At 43.9% G+C, this 20,024-nt stretch overlaps 1 protein-coding gene across 1 annotated transcript; it reads right to left on the bottom strand.

Moving 5' to 3' along the window:
* Nucleotides 1-1,767: 1,767 nt before the first annotated feature.
* On the bottom strand, nucleotides 1,768-4,685 carry LOC132896273 (uncharacterized). The gene is made up of 7 exons (XM_060937006.1): nucleotides 4,590-4,685; nucleotides 4,177-4,482; nucleotides 3,739-4,065; nucleotides 3,526-3,582; nucleotides 3,102-3,212; nucleotides 2,955-2,986; nucleotides 1,768-2,054 (listed from the first exon to the last, which is right to left on the bottom strand). The coding sequence occupies exons 1-7, from the start codon at nucleotides 4,630-4,632 to the stop codon at nucleotides 1,788-1,790; spliced, it is 1,143 nt and encodes a 380-aa protein (XP_060792989.1). The 5' UTR covers nucleotides 4,633-4,685; the 3' UTR covers nucleotides 1,768-1,787.
* Between the last annotated feature and the right edge of the window lie 15,339 nt (nucleotides 4,686-20,024).

The raw sequence follows: 20,024 nt of genomic DNA, 5'->3' as shown, positions 1-20,024 counted from the left end.
AAGAAGGTATTCAGAAACTTTGGCAAGACAAATGGGATAAGGGGGAGAAAGGTAGGCATTTATATGGTATTCAACAAGCGGTAACAGTTAAAAAGATCAGCTCATTCACACGACAGGAGGAAACCTGGTTCACCAGGCTAAGAATAGGACACACAGGACTGAACAGCGGTCTATACACAATAGGGAAGCATGAGACGGGAATGTGCCCATACTGCAGAGAAACAGAAACTGTGAAGCATGTACTTCTGACATGTAGGCAGTACTCTGAAGAGAGAGATAATCTTAAGAGGGTAACAAAGAACTCTGCCACATTGAGCAACCTCCTGAGTCTACCTGGAACACAGTTTACAGCCAAAGCAGTAATAGATTTTCTGAAAAAAAACACAACTAGCAAGAATAATTTAGCTTTTTGTTGTTGATGTTGTTGTTTTTGTTGTTGTTTTGCTAATTTAGTTATTTACTGATGTCCCAATATGAGCACACCTCAGTCCAGTAGATGGCGGTAAAGCACTAAGCTTGCAAGCTGCCAATAAAAATCACAGAAGGGGCCCTTGCCAGAATGTCTTGTTGTTTTTTCATGTCGTCTCTGTGTCATTATTGGCTCTTGGATTTTTTGCTCTCTGTTTTGCCTATTCTTGTCACAGTTTTTTTGCTCTACATTTTTGTCTTTTTTGTGTTTGTTGTGCTATGTTTTTGTCTAGTTTTTTGTCTGAACTATTTTTTTTTATGCTAGCCTTTTTGTCCTTGTCTGCTTCATTTTTTGTCCCTAGTTTTTTCTGGATTATTTTTATTTTATTTATTTTTTTAATCCTATTAAATCTCTTTTAGGGGCGGCACGGTGGTGTAGTGGTTAGCGCTGTCGCCTCACAGCAAGAAGGTCCTGGGTTCGAGCCCCGGGGCCGGCGAGGGCCTTTCTGTGTGGAGTTTGCATGTTCTCCCCGTGTCCGCGTGGGTTTCCTCCGGGTGCTCCGGTTTCCCCCACAGTCCAAAGACATGCAGGTTAGGTTAACTGGTGACTCTAAATTGACTGTAGGTGTGAATGTGAATGGTTGTCTGTGTCTATGTGTCAGCCCTGTGATGACCTGGCGACTTGTCCAGGGTGTACCCCGCCTTTCGCCCATAGTCAGCTGGGATAGGCTCCAGCTTGCCTGCGACCCTGTAGAAGGATAAAGCGGCTAGAGATAATGAGATGAGATGAAATCTCTTTTATTATTGGATTTACTGGTCTGTGTTCCACTCTTGGATCCTACTCACCACATCTCACCACCCATAACATAAACAATAGTTTATTGGGTTTTTGTCCTTAATATGAATTCACAATCAAATTTTCACTTAATACACAAACTCATAATGCTGATATTTATGACATATAGTTTCACTAAGGTGTTTCACTCAGCTATATATCATTTCACCATGTCAAAAACATTTCATTCACACACACACACACACACACACACACACACACACACATTACATATATATATATATATATATATATATATATATATATATATATATATATATATATATATTACATTTTGACATTAACATTGTAACATTGTTCGCATAAATAAAACAGGAAATAGAAGCTGTGATGTCTTAAGTGTCAAACAAAACACAACAAAGTGTGCTGTTAAAGGGAAATAATCAATTATCAAGAGTTACTATTACCACCCTGAGGTGATAATTTTCCAAAAACAACATGTCCAAACTTATATCATAGTAATTACATTTTTTTTAAAATCAATCTTACATCACAATAAAAAGAATAAATAAAAAAGGAAGCATTAAGAATGAAGGGTGTGGTAAACCGAGTTAGTCAGAGTTCTAGGATTCAGGCATTGGTAGTGAGAAGACATTGGTAGTTGTTCAGTGGTGTTAATCAGGGACGTGTAGTCTGAATCAGATTGGATGGTGAGGGGGTCCAGCGTTTGGTATGCTGAATCTGATTGGCCTGTAAATGATTCCGGTGTCTGATGGTTCAATCTCATTATGGTGTTCAAGTTTTCCCATGAGGGTAAATTAGCCAGGACATTCTCATAAACAGAAGGAACCTACAATAAGAGAAATAAATTTCTGTTATTTTTTAGTGTAGTACAATGTTAGAATATCTAGCACTCCAAAACAAACAGCATTAACAGTTGTACAGTATTATTTTAATGCCCTGCTCTGTCTTGTTTGTTTTTCATCCACAGGTTGAGTCAATAATTTGGGGAAGACTGGCTGTTGTCAGGGATTAGTAGCATAGATGGATGCAAGTGTGGATCATTTCTTATGTAAAATGCACACAAATCAGCTAAAAACTGTGAAACCAAGAACCAGAAACATGAACTGTGGATAAAAGGCAAGGTTCCAATTACTGATTTTCCTTATATGTAAATTTACACCAATTCATGAGTTATTGAATATGAACATTTTTCTGAATTAACTGTAATTTCATTAATAAAACAGTTTTGTGGGCGGCACGGTGGTGTAGTGGTTAGCGCTGTCGCCTCACAGCAAGAAGGTCCTGGGTTCGAGCCCCGGGGCCGGCGAGGGCCTTTCTGTGTGGAGTTTGCATGTTCTCCCCGTGTCCGCGTGGGTTTCCTCCGGGTGCTCCGGTTTCCCCCACAGTCCAAAGACATGCAGGTTAGGTTAACTGGTGACTCTAAATTGACCGTAGGTGTGAATGTGGGTGTGAATGGTTGTCTGTGTTTATGTGTCAGCCCTGTGATGACCTGGCGACTTGTCCAGGGTGTACCCCGCCTTTCGCCCATAGTCAGCTGGGATAGGCTCCAGCTTGCCTGCGACCCTGTAGAAGGATAAAGCGGCTAGAGATAATGAGATGAGATGAAAACAGTTTTGTATAAATAGTCCTGTGAATAATTTCTGAATTAATCTCTTCATATTCAGCTTGATAAATAAGATCTGTTGTCACACACGCACACAGAGCACATTCAGATATAAACACTGACCTGTTCATTGTCTTTGGATGAACGTGTTGAACCTGCAATGATACACAAAGGAAATGGCTCAGTTTCTTCCACCTGACACTGACGGTTATAAAATCTTATCAGTGTTAAATGAGATAATTTGGGTGTGTTAGAGAGAAGAAATTCTACCTTGTACTCTCTTGTGTCTCAGTTTGTAGATCATCAGTGTAAATCCTCCAATCAGCAGCAGAGCCACACAGATACACACACTGATGATGATGACATTGGAAGAACCTGTGGACAGAAAAGAGACAATACAGAAGAGGAACAAATATGCACAAACATATACATGATCATAATCTTGATGCATAATCATTATCATGTCCTGAATGTTATAGTGTGTACAGTAAAGCTGCTTCCTTCCTGCTTTTTTTGAAATTCTCTGTGCTGGTGTAATGATGTCATGTTGTCGAAGAAGTGCATTAGAACCTGCAGTATCCTGGTACCAGACTGAGATCAACCAGGAGCACACAGAATAAAAGGATTTAAAAAAAGCAACACAGAGTAAAAGAGTGAGAGTTATGTATAATGAGTAAGTTCTTCCTGAAATACTCTACATCAGATGGGATTTCTGTTGGTGCTGCTGATGTCACTATGGAGGTGGTGGTTGTGTAAAACATGAAAGAAAAACTATTACACAGTAAATCTTCTACAATTTAGATATGACTTTAATACTGTCCAGTAAAATCACACATATTTAGTGTTTGTGAGATCTCTTAGTGTAAAATTTCATTAATCTTTACAACAACAAAAATAAAAGTTTCACCTCTAACATGCAGCTGAATCCTCGTGAAGTCGGAGTAATACTGGACTGAGCCCACTGTGTCCGCCGCTCCACAATAATAAACTCCTTCATCAGCTTCTCTCACATCACTGATGTGCACACTGAGCACTTTAGCACTTCTGTCATCAGAAATGGAGAATCTGCCCTTCTGAGACTGTGTTCCAGTATTCAGAATGCTTTCAATACTGTCATTGCCAAGTTTCATGAAATACTTGTAGTTTCTCTCGTACTCCGCTGGATAGTTACAGATGATGTTGGTTTGCTGTCCTTGATCACTGTTCATTATTTTTGTCCCCACACAACAAGAATCTGTCAGTTATACAAAAAAAAGAAAAAGTTAAATAGCAGTATCAGCTCTGTGCCTGAATGATGCAATAATTTTGTGTTGTCGGGATAAAATGTTTCAGTATTAATAATAACCTTTAACAATTTTCAGGCTCACATCAGTGTAATTTGACCTTCCCCATCCCATTCTGTATGTTCCAGCATCCTGTGGCTTCAGCTTTCTGATAAACACTGCCAAACGTCCCTTGTTTTTAAAAAGGATGAATCTTTCCAGTTGAACATGGTCCATTCCATTGTTTGTCTTTTTTATTTCTGTGCACTTACTCATTTCCACCTTACAAATATAATTACTATTTACTGAACTCCAGTACCGATCAGAGATTATAATGATGCTTCCTCCTGAGTAGCCAATTACGGGTACATCAACACAGCCCACTGGACCTGTCAATCAAAAGGAAATCTTACTAATATGTCTATAACTCTAGTTAATACTCTCACAATCCATGACAAATAACTTCATACGTGGTGAATAAAAATGAATAGCTGACCTGATATTAGGGAGAGGGTGAAGATGAGGAGGATCTTCATCATGGACTGAAGCTTCACTTCACTTCTCTTCTTTTGCTCTTTCTACTACACTGAGAAATGCTCTTGTGGACTTCTCTTAGCTGTTGTGGCCACGAGGTCTGCATGTTCTCAGGAATTTCCTCTTTAGACAGCATGTTCTGCGATGGTGTTTTTAAATTTACACTTTCTCAACACCATCTGCAACACACTGCTAACTTCCTCTTTATTATGGTATGTGATTGGGCTTGGTCATTGTCGCTGTCTTTTCCAAGTCTGTTCACTAAAACTTGCTTAAAAATTTATACTACCTGTCAGTACCTGTCAGTCTACTGGCAACTGAACTTGCATTTCACATCTGCACGTGCTTGCACTCAAGACTCCACTTTTCAGCATTCACATTAGACCCCTTGCACATGACATCACGCATTTACACCTGGAGGTCAAACAGACACCGTCTTTCGTGTAAGCAAGGCTTAATCTGTCTTCAATATGGTTCATTTTTGCACTGTTTTTGTTGTTCAAATAGTTCAAACAGAGAGATAGATAAAAGGTATTACCGTCTCCCCGCTATCAAGAAAAATGTGAACAAAGAGAAGCAAATGCTTCAAGAACAGCGAAGAAATGAGTGGTTAAAGAGAATGCAAGGAGAGGAGCTAAGCCTGAAAACTCCAGAGAAATTCATGACTGTATTTAAAATGTTTTTTTTTTTTAAACAGAAAGTGGGAAGTGAGTATGGAAGAGTTTGCTTAAGAATCTGGTTTTATTTCTGCTCGCATTCAAGTTAGCTTCTTCATGAAAGTGTTCATACAAAATCAAATGATTTTCTTACAGGTGAACCAATTTCCTTATTCGACACGGAAAACCCAGACTGGGCACCAAACAAACAACTCGGACATAATTCAGTAAAAAAACCAACAAGGAGCGACATGCACAATATATCCTGAAAGAACAGAAAAGATTAAGCGCAGAGAGCGCTGAAGCTCATCTCATCTCATTATCTCTAGCCGCTTTATCCTTCTACAGGGTCGCAGGCAAGCTGGAGCCTATCCCAGCTGACTACGGGCGAAAGGCGGGGCACACCCTGGACAAGTCGCCAGGTCATCACAGGGCTGACACATAGACACAGACAACCATTCACACTCACATTCACACCTACGGTCAATTTAGAGTCACCAGTTAACCTAACCTGCATGTCTTTGGACTGTGGGGGAAACCGGAGCACCCGGAGGAAACCCACGCGGACACGGGGAGAACATGCAAACTCCACACAGAAAGGCCCTCGCCGGCCCCGGGGCTCGAACCCAGGACCTTCTTGCTGTGAGGCGACAGCGCTAACCACTACACCACCGTGCCGCCCAGCGCTGAAGCTTTGTTTCTGTTATCAGAGGAACCCAGTCCTGTTCAAAATGTCACCATGGAGCCAGAGTGTAGTAATGAACCTACAGTTTGAGAGTGTTCTACACAAACACACTGAACTTTACAACAGCTGCATGCATGTGAAACGGAAATAAATCGACTAAGGCAGGAAAAACTTTTTGGGATAAAATTTTTATTGCCTGTTACACACTTATCAACCTGTGTGACTCAGTTGTGCTTTTTGAACAGAGAATAAATGAAGAGGGAACTGAACATTTATCGTTTATTGAAATTATCATTACAAAGATGATTATAGTTAATGTATGACTATAGCTACCACTGGAATGTGCTGATTCTGTTAGCATTTGTAATTATTGTACCTGTCAGTAAACCTGCTGAGAATGTTCAGACTACAAACATGGACACTTTGAACTACATTCCCCAAGAGTCACAGTGCCCTCTGTCTCCTGACTACTGATTACAGCTGTCACGCATCCACCTAATCGCCTCTCTCCCTACTTAAGCCACTCACTAACTCAGCTCCAGTGTGAAGAGTGGATAAGGTGGCTGGGTGAGAAGTGGCCGCTGGACTGTGAATGGTCAGGAGTTGCCGGTAGGAAGTGATGGAGTAGGAAGTGTAGGATGGACGAACCTGAGCGCGGGTATGGTGAGGATGGGGGACCCAAGCGTAAAAAATCAAAAGGGAATTATTATCAAAGGATAATTACGGAGGATATGGATACATCTGTGAGGAAGGAATCATGCAAGGTATTTTTCAGTTTTGTAAATGAGGGGGAATCTTTTGCGGGTTGGAGTCCCATCCAATTGACAAAACAGGTGCATAAAGAGTTGGGCGAAGTTGTACGTGCTGGTAAGACAAGGTCTGGGGCACTTTTGGTAGAGTGTGTGGATGAAGAACAACAATCGAGAGCAGTAAAGATAACCGAGTTTTGCGGTCAGAATGTAAAATGTGTGGTTGGCCGAGATAAGGAGCTGATTAGAGGAGTAATAACGGGAATCCCAGTAGATGATTCAATGGAGGAATTGGTTGCAAGCATAAGAAATGTCAAAGTAAAAGAGGCAAAGCGCCTGAAGATGAAGAGGGATGGTGTATTGAAGGACAGCCTGTCTGTGTTACTAACTTTTGATGAAATGAGGCTCCCGCAAAAGGTCTTTATTGGTTTCATGTGTTATGATGTTAGGATGTATATCCCTCCTCCGCTGAGGTGCTTCAAATGTCAAAGGTATGGGCATGTAGCGGCCGTATGTAATGGTAAAACGAGATGCAGCAAGTGTGGAGGTGAACACAAGTATGGAGAATGTGCACAGGGGACAACTCAAAAATGCTGTAATTGTGGGGGCAATCATAGTGCAGCGTATGGAGGATGCGAGGTGTTTAAGCGAATGAGAGAAGTTCAGAGAATTAAAGTGGAGCAAGGAATGTCATATGCAGAAGCAGTAAAGCAAGTTCCCAGACCAGTGCTTACGACAAAGAGCGACAACAACAGGAAGGAGGTAGAGTGCACGACATGTAAAAAAAATACAAGATGATTCTCTTATTGTTAAGAAACTTGATTTTGTGCTCTTTATGACTGATGTTATTAACGGAACTGCTCAGTATAAGAGCAGGACTGACAGGATTAAGATTATAGTTAAGTCTGCCAAAAAGTTCTTGGATATTGAAGGTCTGGAATGGGAAACTGTTGTAGAAGCTCTTAATGAGCCAACTGTTGGTAATGACGTGAACACATCTCAATCGCAATCATGCTTAGAGTCATTAGTTACATTTTGATGGTGCTGCATATCCTTCAATGGAATGCAAGGAGTCTGATTGCTAATGGGCAAGAATTTAAGAGGTATATTGAGAAGCTGGAGGTGAGGCCTAATGTTATATGCATTCAAGAATCATGGCTGAGCCCCAAGCTAGACTTTGTTATAAAGGGGTTTATTGCAGTAAGGAGGGACAGGGACTCTGGCAAGGGTGGAGGGGTTATCACCTTCATTGAGAGGGGTCTTCAGTTTAGTGAGGTAAGGAAAGGGGAAGACCTGGAATACGTCATTATTGAAGTATGGTCTAAAGAAGGGAAAGTGTTGATTGTGAACTTCTATAACCCTTGTAGGCAGCTGGAATTAGGGTCACTTGAAGGAATTGGTAAGGAAATGTCTGGAAAAATAATTTGGTGTGGAGATTTTAATGCACATAGCACATTGTGGGGTGACAAGAATGATGTTAATGGTAATGTGCTGGAAGATTACATGGATGAAGAAGGATTAGTTTGCCTAAATGATGGGTCAGCCACCAGGGTTGACATCTCTAGAGGAACAGAATCAGCAATAGATTTAGGTAACCATAGTGTCCAGGAATATGGCTGACAAGTATGAGTGGGTGGTTTTAAATGGGAGCACAATGGGGAGTGACCACTTCCCCATTAGGGTTCAGGTTGGGGTAGAGGTGCAAAATGAAGGGGTTACAGGAGGGGGCAGATGGTTACTGGAAAGAGCTGATTGGGAGAAATATACAGAATTGAGCGATGAATTCTTATCATTGGTTGATGAGAATGGGAGTGTAGAAGAGTTGTAGGGGGAAATTAACTCAGGTATAGTGGCTGCTGCAGGGGGAGCTATCCCAAAGTCAGTACCAAGGCCCCTAAACAGAATAGTGCCATGGTGGACAAAAGAATGTCAGGAGGCAGTTAAGGAGAGGAACAGAATGTTTAGGTTGTTGAAAAGGTCCCATAACTATAAGTGCTTGATTGAGTACAAAATGGCACAAGCTCTAGTGAAAAGAGCAGTGAGAAAGGCAAAAAAGGAGTATTGGAAGAATTTTTGTAACTCGGTGGGGCGTACAACCCCCATTGAGAGAGTGTGGGGTACAATTAAGAAAATGAAAGGTATACAAAAAAGTTATGACTATCCCTTGATCAGGGATGGAGAGGAAGTGGCAGTTACAAGTCATGACAAGGCAGAAGTTATTGCAAGAACTTTAGCCAAAATGCATAGTTCTGAAAACCTGAGGCAGGAGGAGAAGAAAGGAAGGGAGGATACAATTTTACGACACACCGGTGTGAATGTCAGTGATGATCAGGCAGGAGGGAGGATGGATGCCCTGTTTACAAAAGCAGAACTAAATAAGGTGCTAAGGAAGGTAAAGAAGTCTGCCCCAGGGAAGGACACAATATGCTATGAAATGCTAAATAAGTTGAGTGATCAGGGAAAAGAAAAGCTACAGCTGCTGTTCAATAGAATATGGGTAGAGGGGGTAATTCCTAGGGAGTGGAAAGAATCTCTAGTAGTACCCATCAGGAAACCTGGGAAGGACCCTCATAATCCGAGTAGCTACCGACCAATAGCCTTAACCTCCCAGGTGGGGAAAACCATGGAAAAGATGATAACCTGAAAGAATGAATTATTGGGCGGAGACTGAGGGAATTCTCCAAAGCTATCAGAGTGGTTTTAGGAGAGGAAGAAGCACCATGGACCCAGTCATTTGTTTAGAGGATGCTATTAGGAGAGCCCAAGTAAACAGAGTCAGTGGTTGCAGTGTATTTTGATATTGAAAAAGCATATGATATGCTTTGGACAGGGGCGGCACGGTGGTGTAGTGGTTAGCACTGTCGCCTCACAGCAAGAAGGTCCTGGGTTCGAGCCCCGGGGCCGGCGAGGGCCTTTCTGTGCGGAGTTTGCATGTTCTCCCCGTGTCCGCGTGGGTTTCCTCCGGGTGCTCCGGTTTCCCCCACAGTCCAAAGACATGCAGGTTAGGTTAACTGGTGACTCTAAATTGACCGTAGGTGTGAATGTGAGTGTGAATGGTTGTCTGTGTCTATGTGTCAGCCCTGTGATGACCTGGCGACTTGTCCAGGGTGTACCCCGCCTTTCGCCCGTAGTCAGCTGGGATAGGCTCCAGCTTGCCTGCGACCCTGTAGAAGGATAAAGCGGCTAGAGTTAATGAGATGAGATGAGATGAGATGCTTTGGACAAGAGGCCTGGTAATGAAGCTGCAGCAATAGGGGCTGGGGGGCAGGATGCTCCAATGGGTAGAAGCATTCCTGACTGAAAGACGATTAAGAGTCAAAATAAATGGGGAAGTTCCAGCTATATTGGCGAAAATGGCACTCCTCAGGGGAGCATAATTAGTCCCCTATTGTTCGACATCATGATTGACCAAATATTTAAAAATGTGCAGGGGCCTGATGGGGTAGCTTTATTTGCTGACGACGGAGCCATGTGGAAGAGGGGGAGGAATTTGAAATTCATTATGAAGAAAATGCAGGAAGCTGTAAATGAAGTCCATCAATGGGCAGTTCAGTGGGGATTTAGAATCTCAGTAGAGAAGACAAAAGTGATGATTTTCTCTAAGGGAAGTGTAAATCCTGAGCTAAAAATCCTCCTGTCAGGGAGTGAGTTGGAAAGAGTGGATGTTTTTAAATATCTGGGGGTGTGGTTTGACAAGAAGTTGACCTGGGCCTTCCATATCCAGAAAATGGTGGATAAGTGCAAAAAAATTCTAAAGGTCATGAGATGTCTGTGTGGGGTTGAATGGGGAGCATCAAGGGGAGCACTGAGAGCAATTTATACTGGACTAATGAGGTCAGTATTTGACTATGGATGTATAGCCTATGGGTCGGCCTCTAAGCCAATGTTGCACAAGTTGGATCTAATGCATAATCAAGCCTTAAGAATATGATGTGGAGCAGTCAAAACCTCACCAGTGAACGCAATTCAGGTTGAGGTGGGGGAAATGCCCTTACAGTTGCGAAGGGAGCAGCTTGCCCTGGTATACTGGGTTAATCTCGGGGGTCATGATGAGAGTCACATAGTACAGCCAGTCCTGACTCATTATCAAGAGCGACTACATGAGGGAGGGAGGAGCTTTGGGTGGACTGTCAAGGACAGGGTCGAGAGCATGGGGTTAAGTGGACTTGATATCGCCCCAACAGTGTCATACCCTATAGTTCCCCCTTGGACCTTGGAAGAATTAAAAGTGGACTTTGGGCTGCTTGAGGAAAGGCAAGAGGGTGAAGTGGACAAATGGAGAGTGAGTGGGTACATATCAGAACACTACAACCAGTGTATGATTTTGTACTCAGATGCCTCAAAGGGCACAGACAAAAGGGTGGGAGTGGCGCATGTGGTCCCTGAACTTGGGTTGGCCATATATAAGAGGCTGACAGACGATCTGGCGGTATACACAGCGGAACTGGTAGCCATATGGTTTGCCCTGCTTTGGTTAGAGGGTAATGACATGAGAAACAGGCAAATAGTTATAGCATTTGACTCTAGTTCAGCCCTTCAAAGTATTCAGCTCTCTCACTCAACAACGAGGGATGACATTCTATTTGAGATTCTTCAGCTGGCAAGTGCATTACTAAAGGCGGGTTTTAAGTGTTCTTTTTTATGGGTTCCTGCTCACATAGGGGTTGAGGGGAATGAGATGGCAGATAAATATGCCAAAAGAGCAGCAAGCAAAGAGAATATAGATATGCACATAAAGTATTGCAAGGCAGAAGTAAAGAGCATAATTAAAACCAAAATTAACAGTAAATGGCAGCAGCTCTGGGAGACTGGGCCCACTGGGAGGCATCTTTTTAACATTCAGCCTCAAGTCTCGAAAATTGTCGGTGATGGGGGTGCAAGGCAAGAAGAAGTGGTGTTGGCCAGACTGAGAATGGGGCACACAAAGCTGAATAGCACTCTCGCTAAAATGAACAGGCACGCTGATGGTAACTGCGAATTCTGCATGGGAAGCCCAGAAACTGTAGAGCATGTCCTGATTCACTGTAGGAAATACCAGCAAGAGAGACAGGTTTTTATTGAACACGTAGAGGCCAATGATACAACATTCAGACTAAAAAATATTTTACAAAGAAGTAATGGGAAGATTTTTTTTTTGTTTACTTTTTTGAAACCCCTCCTAGAACTGCCACCTTATTGTGGTGGAGGGGTTTGTGTGCTTGAATGATCCTAGGAGCTATGTTGTCAGGGGCATTATGCCCCTGTCAGGGTTTCCCAAGGCAGACAGGTCCTAGGTGACAGGCCAGACCAAGAGCAGTTCACCAAAAACCCCTATGGAGAAAAAAGCAAGGACTGTGACGTCGCCTGGTATTACGCAGCCGGGGCCCCACCCTGGAGCCAGGCCCGGGGTTGGGGCTCGTATGCGAGTGCTTGGTGGCCAGGCCTTTGTCCATGGGGCCCAGTCGGGCTCAGCCCGAAGAGGTGACGTGGGCCCGACCTCCTGTGGGTTCACCACCCACAGAGGTAGCAGTAGGGGTTTGGTGCAGTGTGGATTGGGTGGCAGTCGAAGGCAGGGGCCTCGACGACCTGATCCCCGGACACAGCGGCTGGCTGTTGGGACATGGAATGTCACTTCGCTGGGGGGGAAAGAGCCTGAGCTTGTGCGGGAGGTTGAAAGGTACCGGCTAGAGATAGTCGGGCTCACCTCCACGCACAGCTTGGGCTCCGGAACCCAGCTCCTCGAGAGGGGCTGGACTTTCCACTTCTCTGGAGTCGCCCGTGGTGAGCGGCGGCGGGCTGGTGTGGGCTTGCTTATAGCTCCCCAGCTCAGCCGCCATGTGTTGTTTACCCCAGTGAACGAGAGGGTCGCCTCTCTGCGCCTTCGGATTGGGGAGAGGGCTCTTGCTGTTGTTTGTGCCTACGGGCCAAATAGCAGTATAGAGTATCCGGCCTTCTTGGAGTCCCTGGGAGAGGTACTGAGGGGTGCTCAGACTGGGGACTCCATTGTGCTACTGGGGGACTTCAATGCTCACGTGGGCGACGACAGTGACACCTGGAGGGGTGTGGTTGGGAGGAACAGCCTCCCCGATCTGAACCCGAGTGGTGTTTTGTTATTGGACTTCTGTGCTAGTCACGGTTTGTCCATAACGAACACCATGTTTGAGCATAGGAGTGTCCATAAGTGCATGTGGCACCAGGACACCTTAGGTCGGAGGTCGATGATCGACTTTATAGTCGTTTCATCTGATCTCCAGCCCTATGTCTTGGACACTCGGGTGAAGAGAGGGGCTGAGCTGTCAACTGATCACCACCTGGTGGTGAGTTGGATCCGCTGGCGGAGGAGGAAGCTGGACAGACCTGGCAGGCCCAAACGTATGGTGAGGGTCTGCTGGGAACGTCTGGCCGAGCACTCTGTTGGGGAGGTCTTTAACTCCCACCTCCAGGAGAGCTTTTCCCAGCTTCCGAGGGAGGTGGGGGACATTGAGTCTGAGTGGACCATGTTCTCTACCTCCATTGTGGACGCAGCTGTTCGGAGCTGTGGCTGCAAGGTCTCCGGTGCCTGTCGTGGAGGCAATCCCCAAACCCGGTGGTGGACACCGGAAGTAAGGGATGCCGTCAAGCTGAAGAAGGAGTCCTATCAGGCCATGTTGACCTCCGGGACTCCTGAGGCAGCCGATGGGTATCGGCAGGCCAGGCGTGCTGCAGCTCGGGCAGTTGCGGAGGCAAAAACTCGGAACTGGGAGGAGTTTGGGGAGGCCATGGAGAAGGACTATCAGTCGGCCTCGAAGAAATTCTGGCAAACCGTCCGGCGCCTCAGGAGGGGGAAGCAGTACTCTGCCAACACTGTTTACAGTGCGGGTGGGGAGCTGTTGACCTCGACTGGGGACATTGTTGGGCGGTGGAAGGAATATTTTGAGGATCTCCTCAATCCCACCGTCATGTCTTCCACTGAGGAGACTGAGGCTGATGACTCAGAGGTGGACTCGTCCATTACCCAAGCCGAAGTCAGTGAGGTGGTTTGCAAGCTCCTCGGTGGCAAGGCACCGGGGGTGGATGAGATCCGCCCTGAGTATCTCAAGTCTCTGGATGTTGTGGGGCTGTCTTGGTTGACACGCCTCTGCAACATTGCGTGGCGGTTGGGGACAGTGCTTCTGGAGTGGCAGACTGGGGTGGTGGTCCCTCTTTTTAAGAAAGGGGACCGGAGAGTGTGCTCCAATTATAGGGGAATCGCACTTCTCAGCCTCCCAGGGAAAGTTTACTCCAGGGTACTGGAGAGGAGAATTCAACCAATAGTCGAACCTCGGATCCAGGAGGAACAATGCGGTTTTCGTCCTGGTCGCGGAACACTGGACCAGCTCTATACCCTTCATAGGGTGCTCGAGGGTTCATGGGAGTTTGCCCAACCAGTCCACATGTGCTTTGTGGATCTGGAGAAGGCATTCGACTGTGTCCCCCGTGGTATTATGTGGGGGGTGCTTCGGGAGTATGGGGTTCGGGGCTCTTTGCTAAGGGCTGTCCGGTCCCTGTACGAATGGAGCAGGAGTCTGGTTCGCATTGCCGGCAGTAAGTCAGACCTGTTCCCAGTGCCTGTTGGACTCTGGCAGGGCTGCCCTTTGTCAACGGTTCTGTTCATAATTTTTATGGACAGAATTTCTAGGCGCAGCCAGGGGCCGGAAGGAATCCTGTTTGGGAACCACAGGATTTCATCTCTGCTTTTTGCAGATGATGTTGTCCTGTTGGCTTCTTCAAACCAGGACCTTCAGCATGCACTGGGGCGGTTTGCAGTCGAGTGTGAAGCGGCTGGGATGAGAATCAGCACCTCCAAGTCCGAGGCCATGGTTCTCGACCGGAAAAGGGTGGCTTGCCCTCTCCAGGTTGGTGGAGAAGTCCTGCCTCAAGTGGAGGAGTTTAAGTATCTCGGGATCTTGTTCACAAGTGAGGGAAGGATGGAGCGTGAGATCGACAGGCAGATCGGTGCAGCCTCCACAGTGATGCGGTCGCTTTACCGGTCCGTCGTGGTGAAGAAGGAGCTGAGCCAAAAGGCGAAGCTCTCAATTTACCGGTCAATCTACGTTCCGACTCTCACCTATGGTCATGAGCTTTGGGTAATGACAGAAAGAACAAGATCGCGGATACAAGCGGCCGAAATGAGTTTCCTTCGCAGGGTGGCTGGGCACTCCCTTAGGGTGAGAAGCACAGTCACTCGGGAGGAGCTCAGAGTAGAGCCGCTGCTCCTCCACATCGAGAGGAATCAGCTGAGGTGGCTCGGGCATCTTTTTTGGTTGCCTCCTGGACGCCTCCCTGGGGAGGTGTTCCAGGCATGTCCCCCTGGGAGGAGGCCCCGGGGAAGACCCAGGACACGCTGGAGGGACTATGTCTCTCGGCTGGCCTGGGAACGCCTCGGTGTTCTTCCCGAGGAGCTGGCCGAGGTGTCTGGGGAAAGGGAAGTTTGGGCTTCCATGCTTAGACTGCTGCCTCCGCGACCCGGTCCCGGATAAGCGGAAGAAGGCAAGATGAGACGAGACTTTTTTGAAAGAGACAGATCTAATAAGACGCATTTAATTTTTTAGAAGAGGCAACTACTGTTCCACACTCAAGTCCAGCGGTGGTGGTAATACACCGAAGTCGTTGTCAACCGCCATTCAAAAAGAAGAAGAAGAAGAAGAAGAAGCTCCAGTGTGAAGTATTGTTCTGCTCTTTCTAGTTCATAACAAGCCTTGTTATTTCTGATGCCTCTCGTTTTCTGACTTTTGCTATTCCTTTTTACATTTACCTATTGTGAGAGGATAAGTGGTCATTCTTTTTTATCCCCCGAAACAAGAATCTGTCGATTATACAAATGGGTGGTTGGGTGGGTAGGTAGGTAAATAAATAAATCTGTATCTGTGTTCTGTCTTAAGATATATGTAAGATTAATTTATTTTCAAGAGTTAAAGGTAGACTGCCTTTCAGATTTTTCACGTGTAGATCATGAAAAGAATTTTCCCTGAAACCCAGTTATTTTTGCTGAGTGGACCGAAAGCTACTGAATTCGAATCACAGACTTCTAATTTTATTAGGTCTTTTAAAAATAGAACAATTAATGAATTTCGGGCCACGTGGTGAAGTCACTTCATCTCACACTAAAAAAATTAGAAAAAAAACCCCAACCTTTTAAATAAATAAATAAATACACACACACAAACATATATATATATATATATATATATATATATATATATATATATATATATATATATATACACACACACACACACACACACACACACACACACACACACACACATCCATTATTTGTAGCTGCTTATCCTGTTCTACAGGGTTGCAGCCAAGCTGGAGCCTATCCCAGCTGACTATGGGTGAGCGGCGGGGTACACCCTGGACAAGTCACCAGGTCATTACAGCGCTGACACATAGACACAGACAACCATTGACACTGACGTCGGCAAGGGAAGAGCTTCTCAACGAGCCGTTTTGACGCGCCATTCTCAAATATTGGGCATAGTTTGGTTTACACATTATGAAATTTCTAGCCACTGGGGTGACTTAAGAAGGTCAGAGGAACTAATTTTAACGTTAAAAAACCTCAGAAAGTGAAAATTTCATGCCATGGGACCTTTAAAGTTTGGATTTTCATGGACTGGATCTGAAGATGCTCCACTGCCACAGTGTGTTGTCTGCCAAGAGGTGCTAGCTAACGATGCTATGAGATGTTTAAAATGTGTAAAACAAGATGTTTAAAAAAAAAGCACAGATGTTTAAAATGTGTAAAAAAAAGAGGTTTTAAAAAAGCACAGATGTTTAAAATGTGTAAAAAAAAAAGAGGTTTTAAAAAAGCACAGATGTTTAAAATGTATAAAACAAGATGTTTTTTAAAAAAAGCACAGATGTTTAAAATGTGTAAAAAAAAGATGTTTTCAAAAAGCACAGATGTTTAAAATGTGTAAAAGAAAAAAAGTGTACAACCATTTTTTTAAATACGAATGAAACATTTAAGTATAGCAACAACAAAAATTGTAAGGGGGGGCGCTGTTGTTTATTTGCTCTCTGAGGGGGGGCTGACTCTCCCACACTTTGAAAACCCCTGAATTAGCCTAACCTGCATGTCTTTGGACTGTGGGGGAAACCAGAGAACCCGGAGGAAACCCACACAGACACAGGGAGAACATGCAAACTCCACACAGAAAGGCCCTCGCCAGCCACAGGGCTCAAACCCGGACCTTCTTGCTGTGAGGCAACAGTGCTAACCACTACACCACCATGCTGCCCCTGGTATAAACAGCTGATGCTGTTTGTTTTCTTCTATATTAGGGTCAGACAACAGGAACATGATGAATCAGGAAAGGATCCGTTGTGACTAAGACCCTATTAGGATGCAAACATGGGTGTCTGCTTCATCGTTCATCGTCAAACATCACTCTTTTCACCTGTCTACACTGAAATGCTACCCCAGAATTTTCAAATTAAAATGAGGCCAAGCAGTGTTTCCAATAGTCTTAGGTTTTAGGGCTCAAAAGCTCCAGAGTAGTGCAGCTGTAAACGTAGCAAAAGTCATGTTTTAAAACAAAAATATTAGTGTGGATGTAGCCTAAGAAGCTGATTTTATTAAATTGTCTGTGTCCGACATGTGGTGGGTTTCCCAAAAGCCTCTTAAAGCTAAGATCATCTTAAAGAGGCGTGAGAAATGTTATGTTTGGAGAAAGGAAAACACTGCATTCCAGCATAAGAACCTTATCCCATCTGTGAAACATGGTGGTGGTAGTATCATGGTTTGGGCCTGTTTTGCTGCATCTGGGCCAGGACGGCTTGCCATCATTAATGGAACAATGAATTCTGAATTATACCAGCGAAGTCTAAAGGAAAAGGTCAGGACATCTGTCCATGAACTGAATCTCAAGAGAAGGTGGGTCATGCAGTAAGACAACGACCCTAAGCACACAAGTCGTTCTACCAAAGAATGGTTAAAGAAGAATAAAGTTAATGTTTTGGAATGGCCAAGTCAAAGTCCTGACCTTAATCCAATCAAAATGTTGTGGAAGGACCTAAAGCGAGCAGTTCATGTGAGGAAACCCACCAACATCCCAGAGTCAAAGCTGTTCTGTATGGAGGAACGGGCTAAAATTCCTCCAAGCCGGTGTGCAGGACTGATCAACAGTTACCGCAAACGTTTAGTTGCAGTTATTGCTGCACAAGGGGGTCACACCAGATACTGAAAGCAAAGGTTCACATACTTTTGCCACTCACAGATATGTAATATTGGATCATTTTCCTCAATAAATAAATGACCAAGTATAATATTTTTGTCTCATTTGTTTAACTGGGTTCTCTTTATCTACTTTTAGGACTTGTGTGAAAATCTGATAATGTTTTAGGTCATATTTATGCAGAAATATAGAAAATTCTAAAGGGTTCACAAACTTTCTTGCATGACTCATATACTCATGCATCTCAAAAAATTAGAATACCATGAAAAAGTTCCTTTTTTTCATAATTTAATTCAAAAAGGTAAACTTTCATATATTCTATATTCATTACACGTAAAGTGAAACATTTAAAGCCTTTTTTGTTTTAATTTTGATGATTATGGCTTATAGCTCATGAAAATCAGAAATCCAGTATCTCAAATTATTAGAATATTCCCTAAGATCAATCAAAAAAAGGATTTACAATACAAAAATGTCCAACTTCTGAAAAGTATATTCATTTATACACTCAATACTTGGTTGGGGCTCCTTTACCATGAATTACTGTATCAATGCGGTGTGGCATGGAAGTGATCAGTCTGTGGCACTGCTGAGGTGTTCCTGAAGCCCAGGCTGCTTTGATAGTGGCCTTCAGCATATCTGTATTTTTGGGTCAGGTGTTTCTCATCTTCCTCTTGACAATACCCCATAGATTCTCTATGGGGTTCAGGTCAGGCAAGTTGGCTGGCCAAACACACACAGTAATATCATGGTCAGCAAACCATTTGGTAGTAGTTTTGGCACTGTGGGTAGGTGCTAAGTCCTGCTGGAAAAGGAAATCAGCATCTCCAAAAAGCTCGTCAGCAGATGGAAGCATGAAGTGCTCTAAAATCTCCTGGTAGATGGCTGTGTTGACTTTGGACTTGATAAAATACAGTGGACCAACACCAGCAGATGACATGGCACCCAAATCATCACAGACTGTGGAAACTTCACACTGGGCTTCAAACACCTTGGATTCTGTGCCTCTCCACTCTTCCTCCAGACTCTAGAACCGTGATTTCCAAATTAAATGCAAAATGTACTTTCATCTGAAAAGAGGACTTTGGACCACTGAGCAACAGTCCATTTCTTTCTCTCCTTAGCCCAGATAAGACACTTCTGACATTGTCTCTGGCTCAGGAGTAGCTTGATACTAGGAATGTGAAAGTTGTATCCCCTTTCTTGAAGATGTCTGTTCGTGATGGGTCTTGATACACTGACACCAGCCTCAGTCCACTCCTTGTGAAGCTCTCCCAAGTTCTTGAATCAACTTTTATTGACAATCCTCTCAAGACTGCGGCCATCCCTGTTGCTTGTGCACCTTTTCCAGCCACCCTTTTCAGCAATGACCTTTTGTGGCTTACCCTCCTTGTGGAGGGCATCAGTGATCATCTTCTGGACAACAGTCAAGTCAGCAGTCTTCCCCATGATTGTCGTTGTGTGTACTAAACTAGACCGAGAGATACACTGTGTTCATACTGTTTTACTCAAACTCAAAATGAAATATTCTAATATTTTGAGATGTTTTTTTTATTTTTGTACTGTATGCCATACTGATTAAAATTAAAATAGAAAAATGCTTGAAACATTTTAGTTTATGTGTAATGAGTCTATAATATTACATTTTCACTTTCTTAAATAACTGATGGAAAATATTGAACTTTTTCACAATATTCTAATTTTTTGAGATGCACTAGTATATCCCCTGGCTTATGAAGGTCAACAGACTTCTCTCCGTCATTTGGTTTGTGTGTTCCCTAATCTTTCCTCTGTTGATGGATGACTAAAGGAATTTGGCCTCTGTGTCACCTCATATTCGTTCCCCAGTTATTCAGGAAGTCATGGATTCCAGCTTGAAAGTTCCTACACACTCCAATCAACTCAAAAATGTACAATTTAAATGGGAAACATGCTTCAGTTACATTGTGATCACTATAATTTCCAGGGATGCCAATAATAGTGGCACATATAGCTTTAACTAACATTATTTTCCTCCCTTAAATGTATTTTAAAGCATGGCATCTCCTTTCACTGTTACGCAGACGATAGTCAGATATATGTGCCACTGAAAAAAAAATGCTTTCTCCCTCACACCACTTCTGT

This window comes from Neoarius graeffei, chromosome 13, assembly GCF_027579695.1.
Source record: "Neoarius graeffei isolate fNeoGra1 chromosome 13, fNeoGra1.pri, whole genome shotgun sequence".
In the NCBI taxonomy this organism is placed as follows: domain Eukaryota; kingdom Metazoa; phylum Chordata; class Actinopteri; order Siluriformes; family Ariidae; genus Neoarius; species Neoarius graeffei.
This window is presented reverse-complemented; position numbering and strand designations above follow the sequence as displayed.

Coding starts and splice junctions, on each gene's coding strand:
- LOC132896273 (XM_060937006.1), bottom strand. CDS start 4,632: ATGATGAAGATCCTCCTCATCTTCACCCTCTCCCTAATATCAG. Junction 4,066..4,176: donor GAGCCTGAAAATTGTTAAAG/GTTATTATTAAT, acceptor TATAACTGACAG/ATTCTTGTTGTGTGGGGACA. Junction 2,987..3,101: donor GAGACACAAGAGAGTACAAG/GTAGAATTTCTT, acceptor GTATCATTGCAG/GTTCAACACGTTCATCCAAA.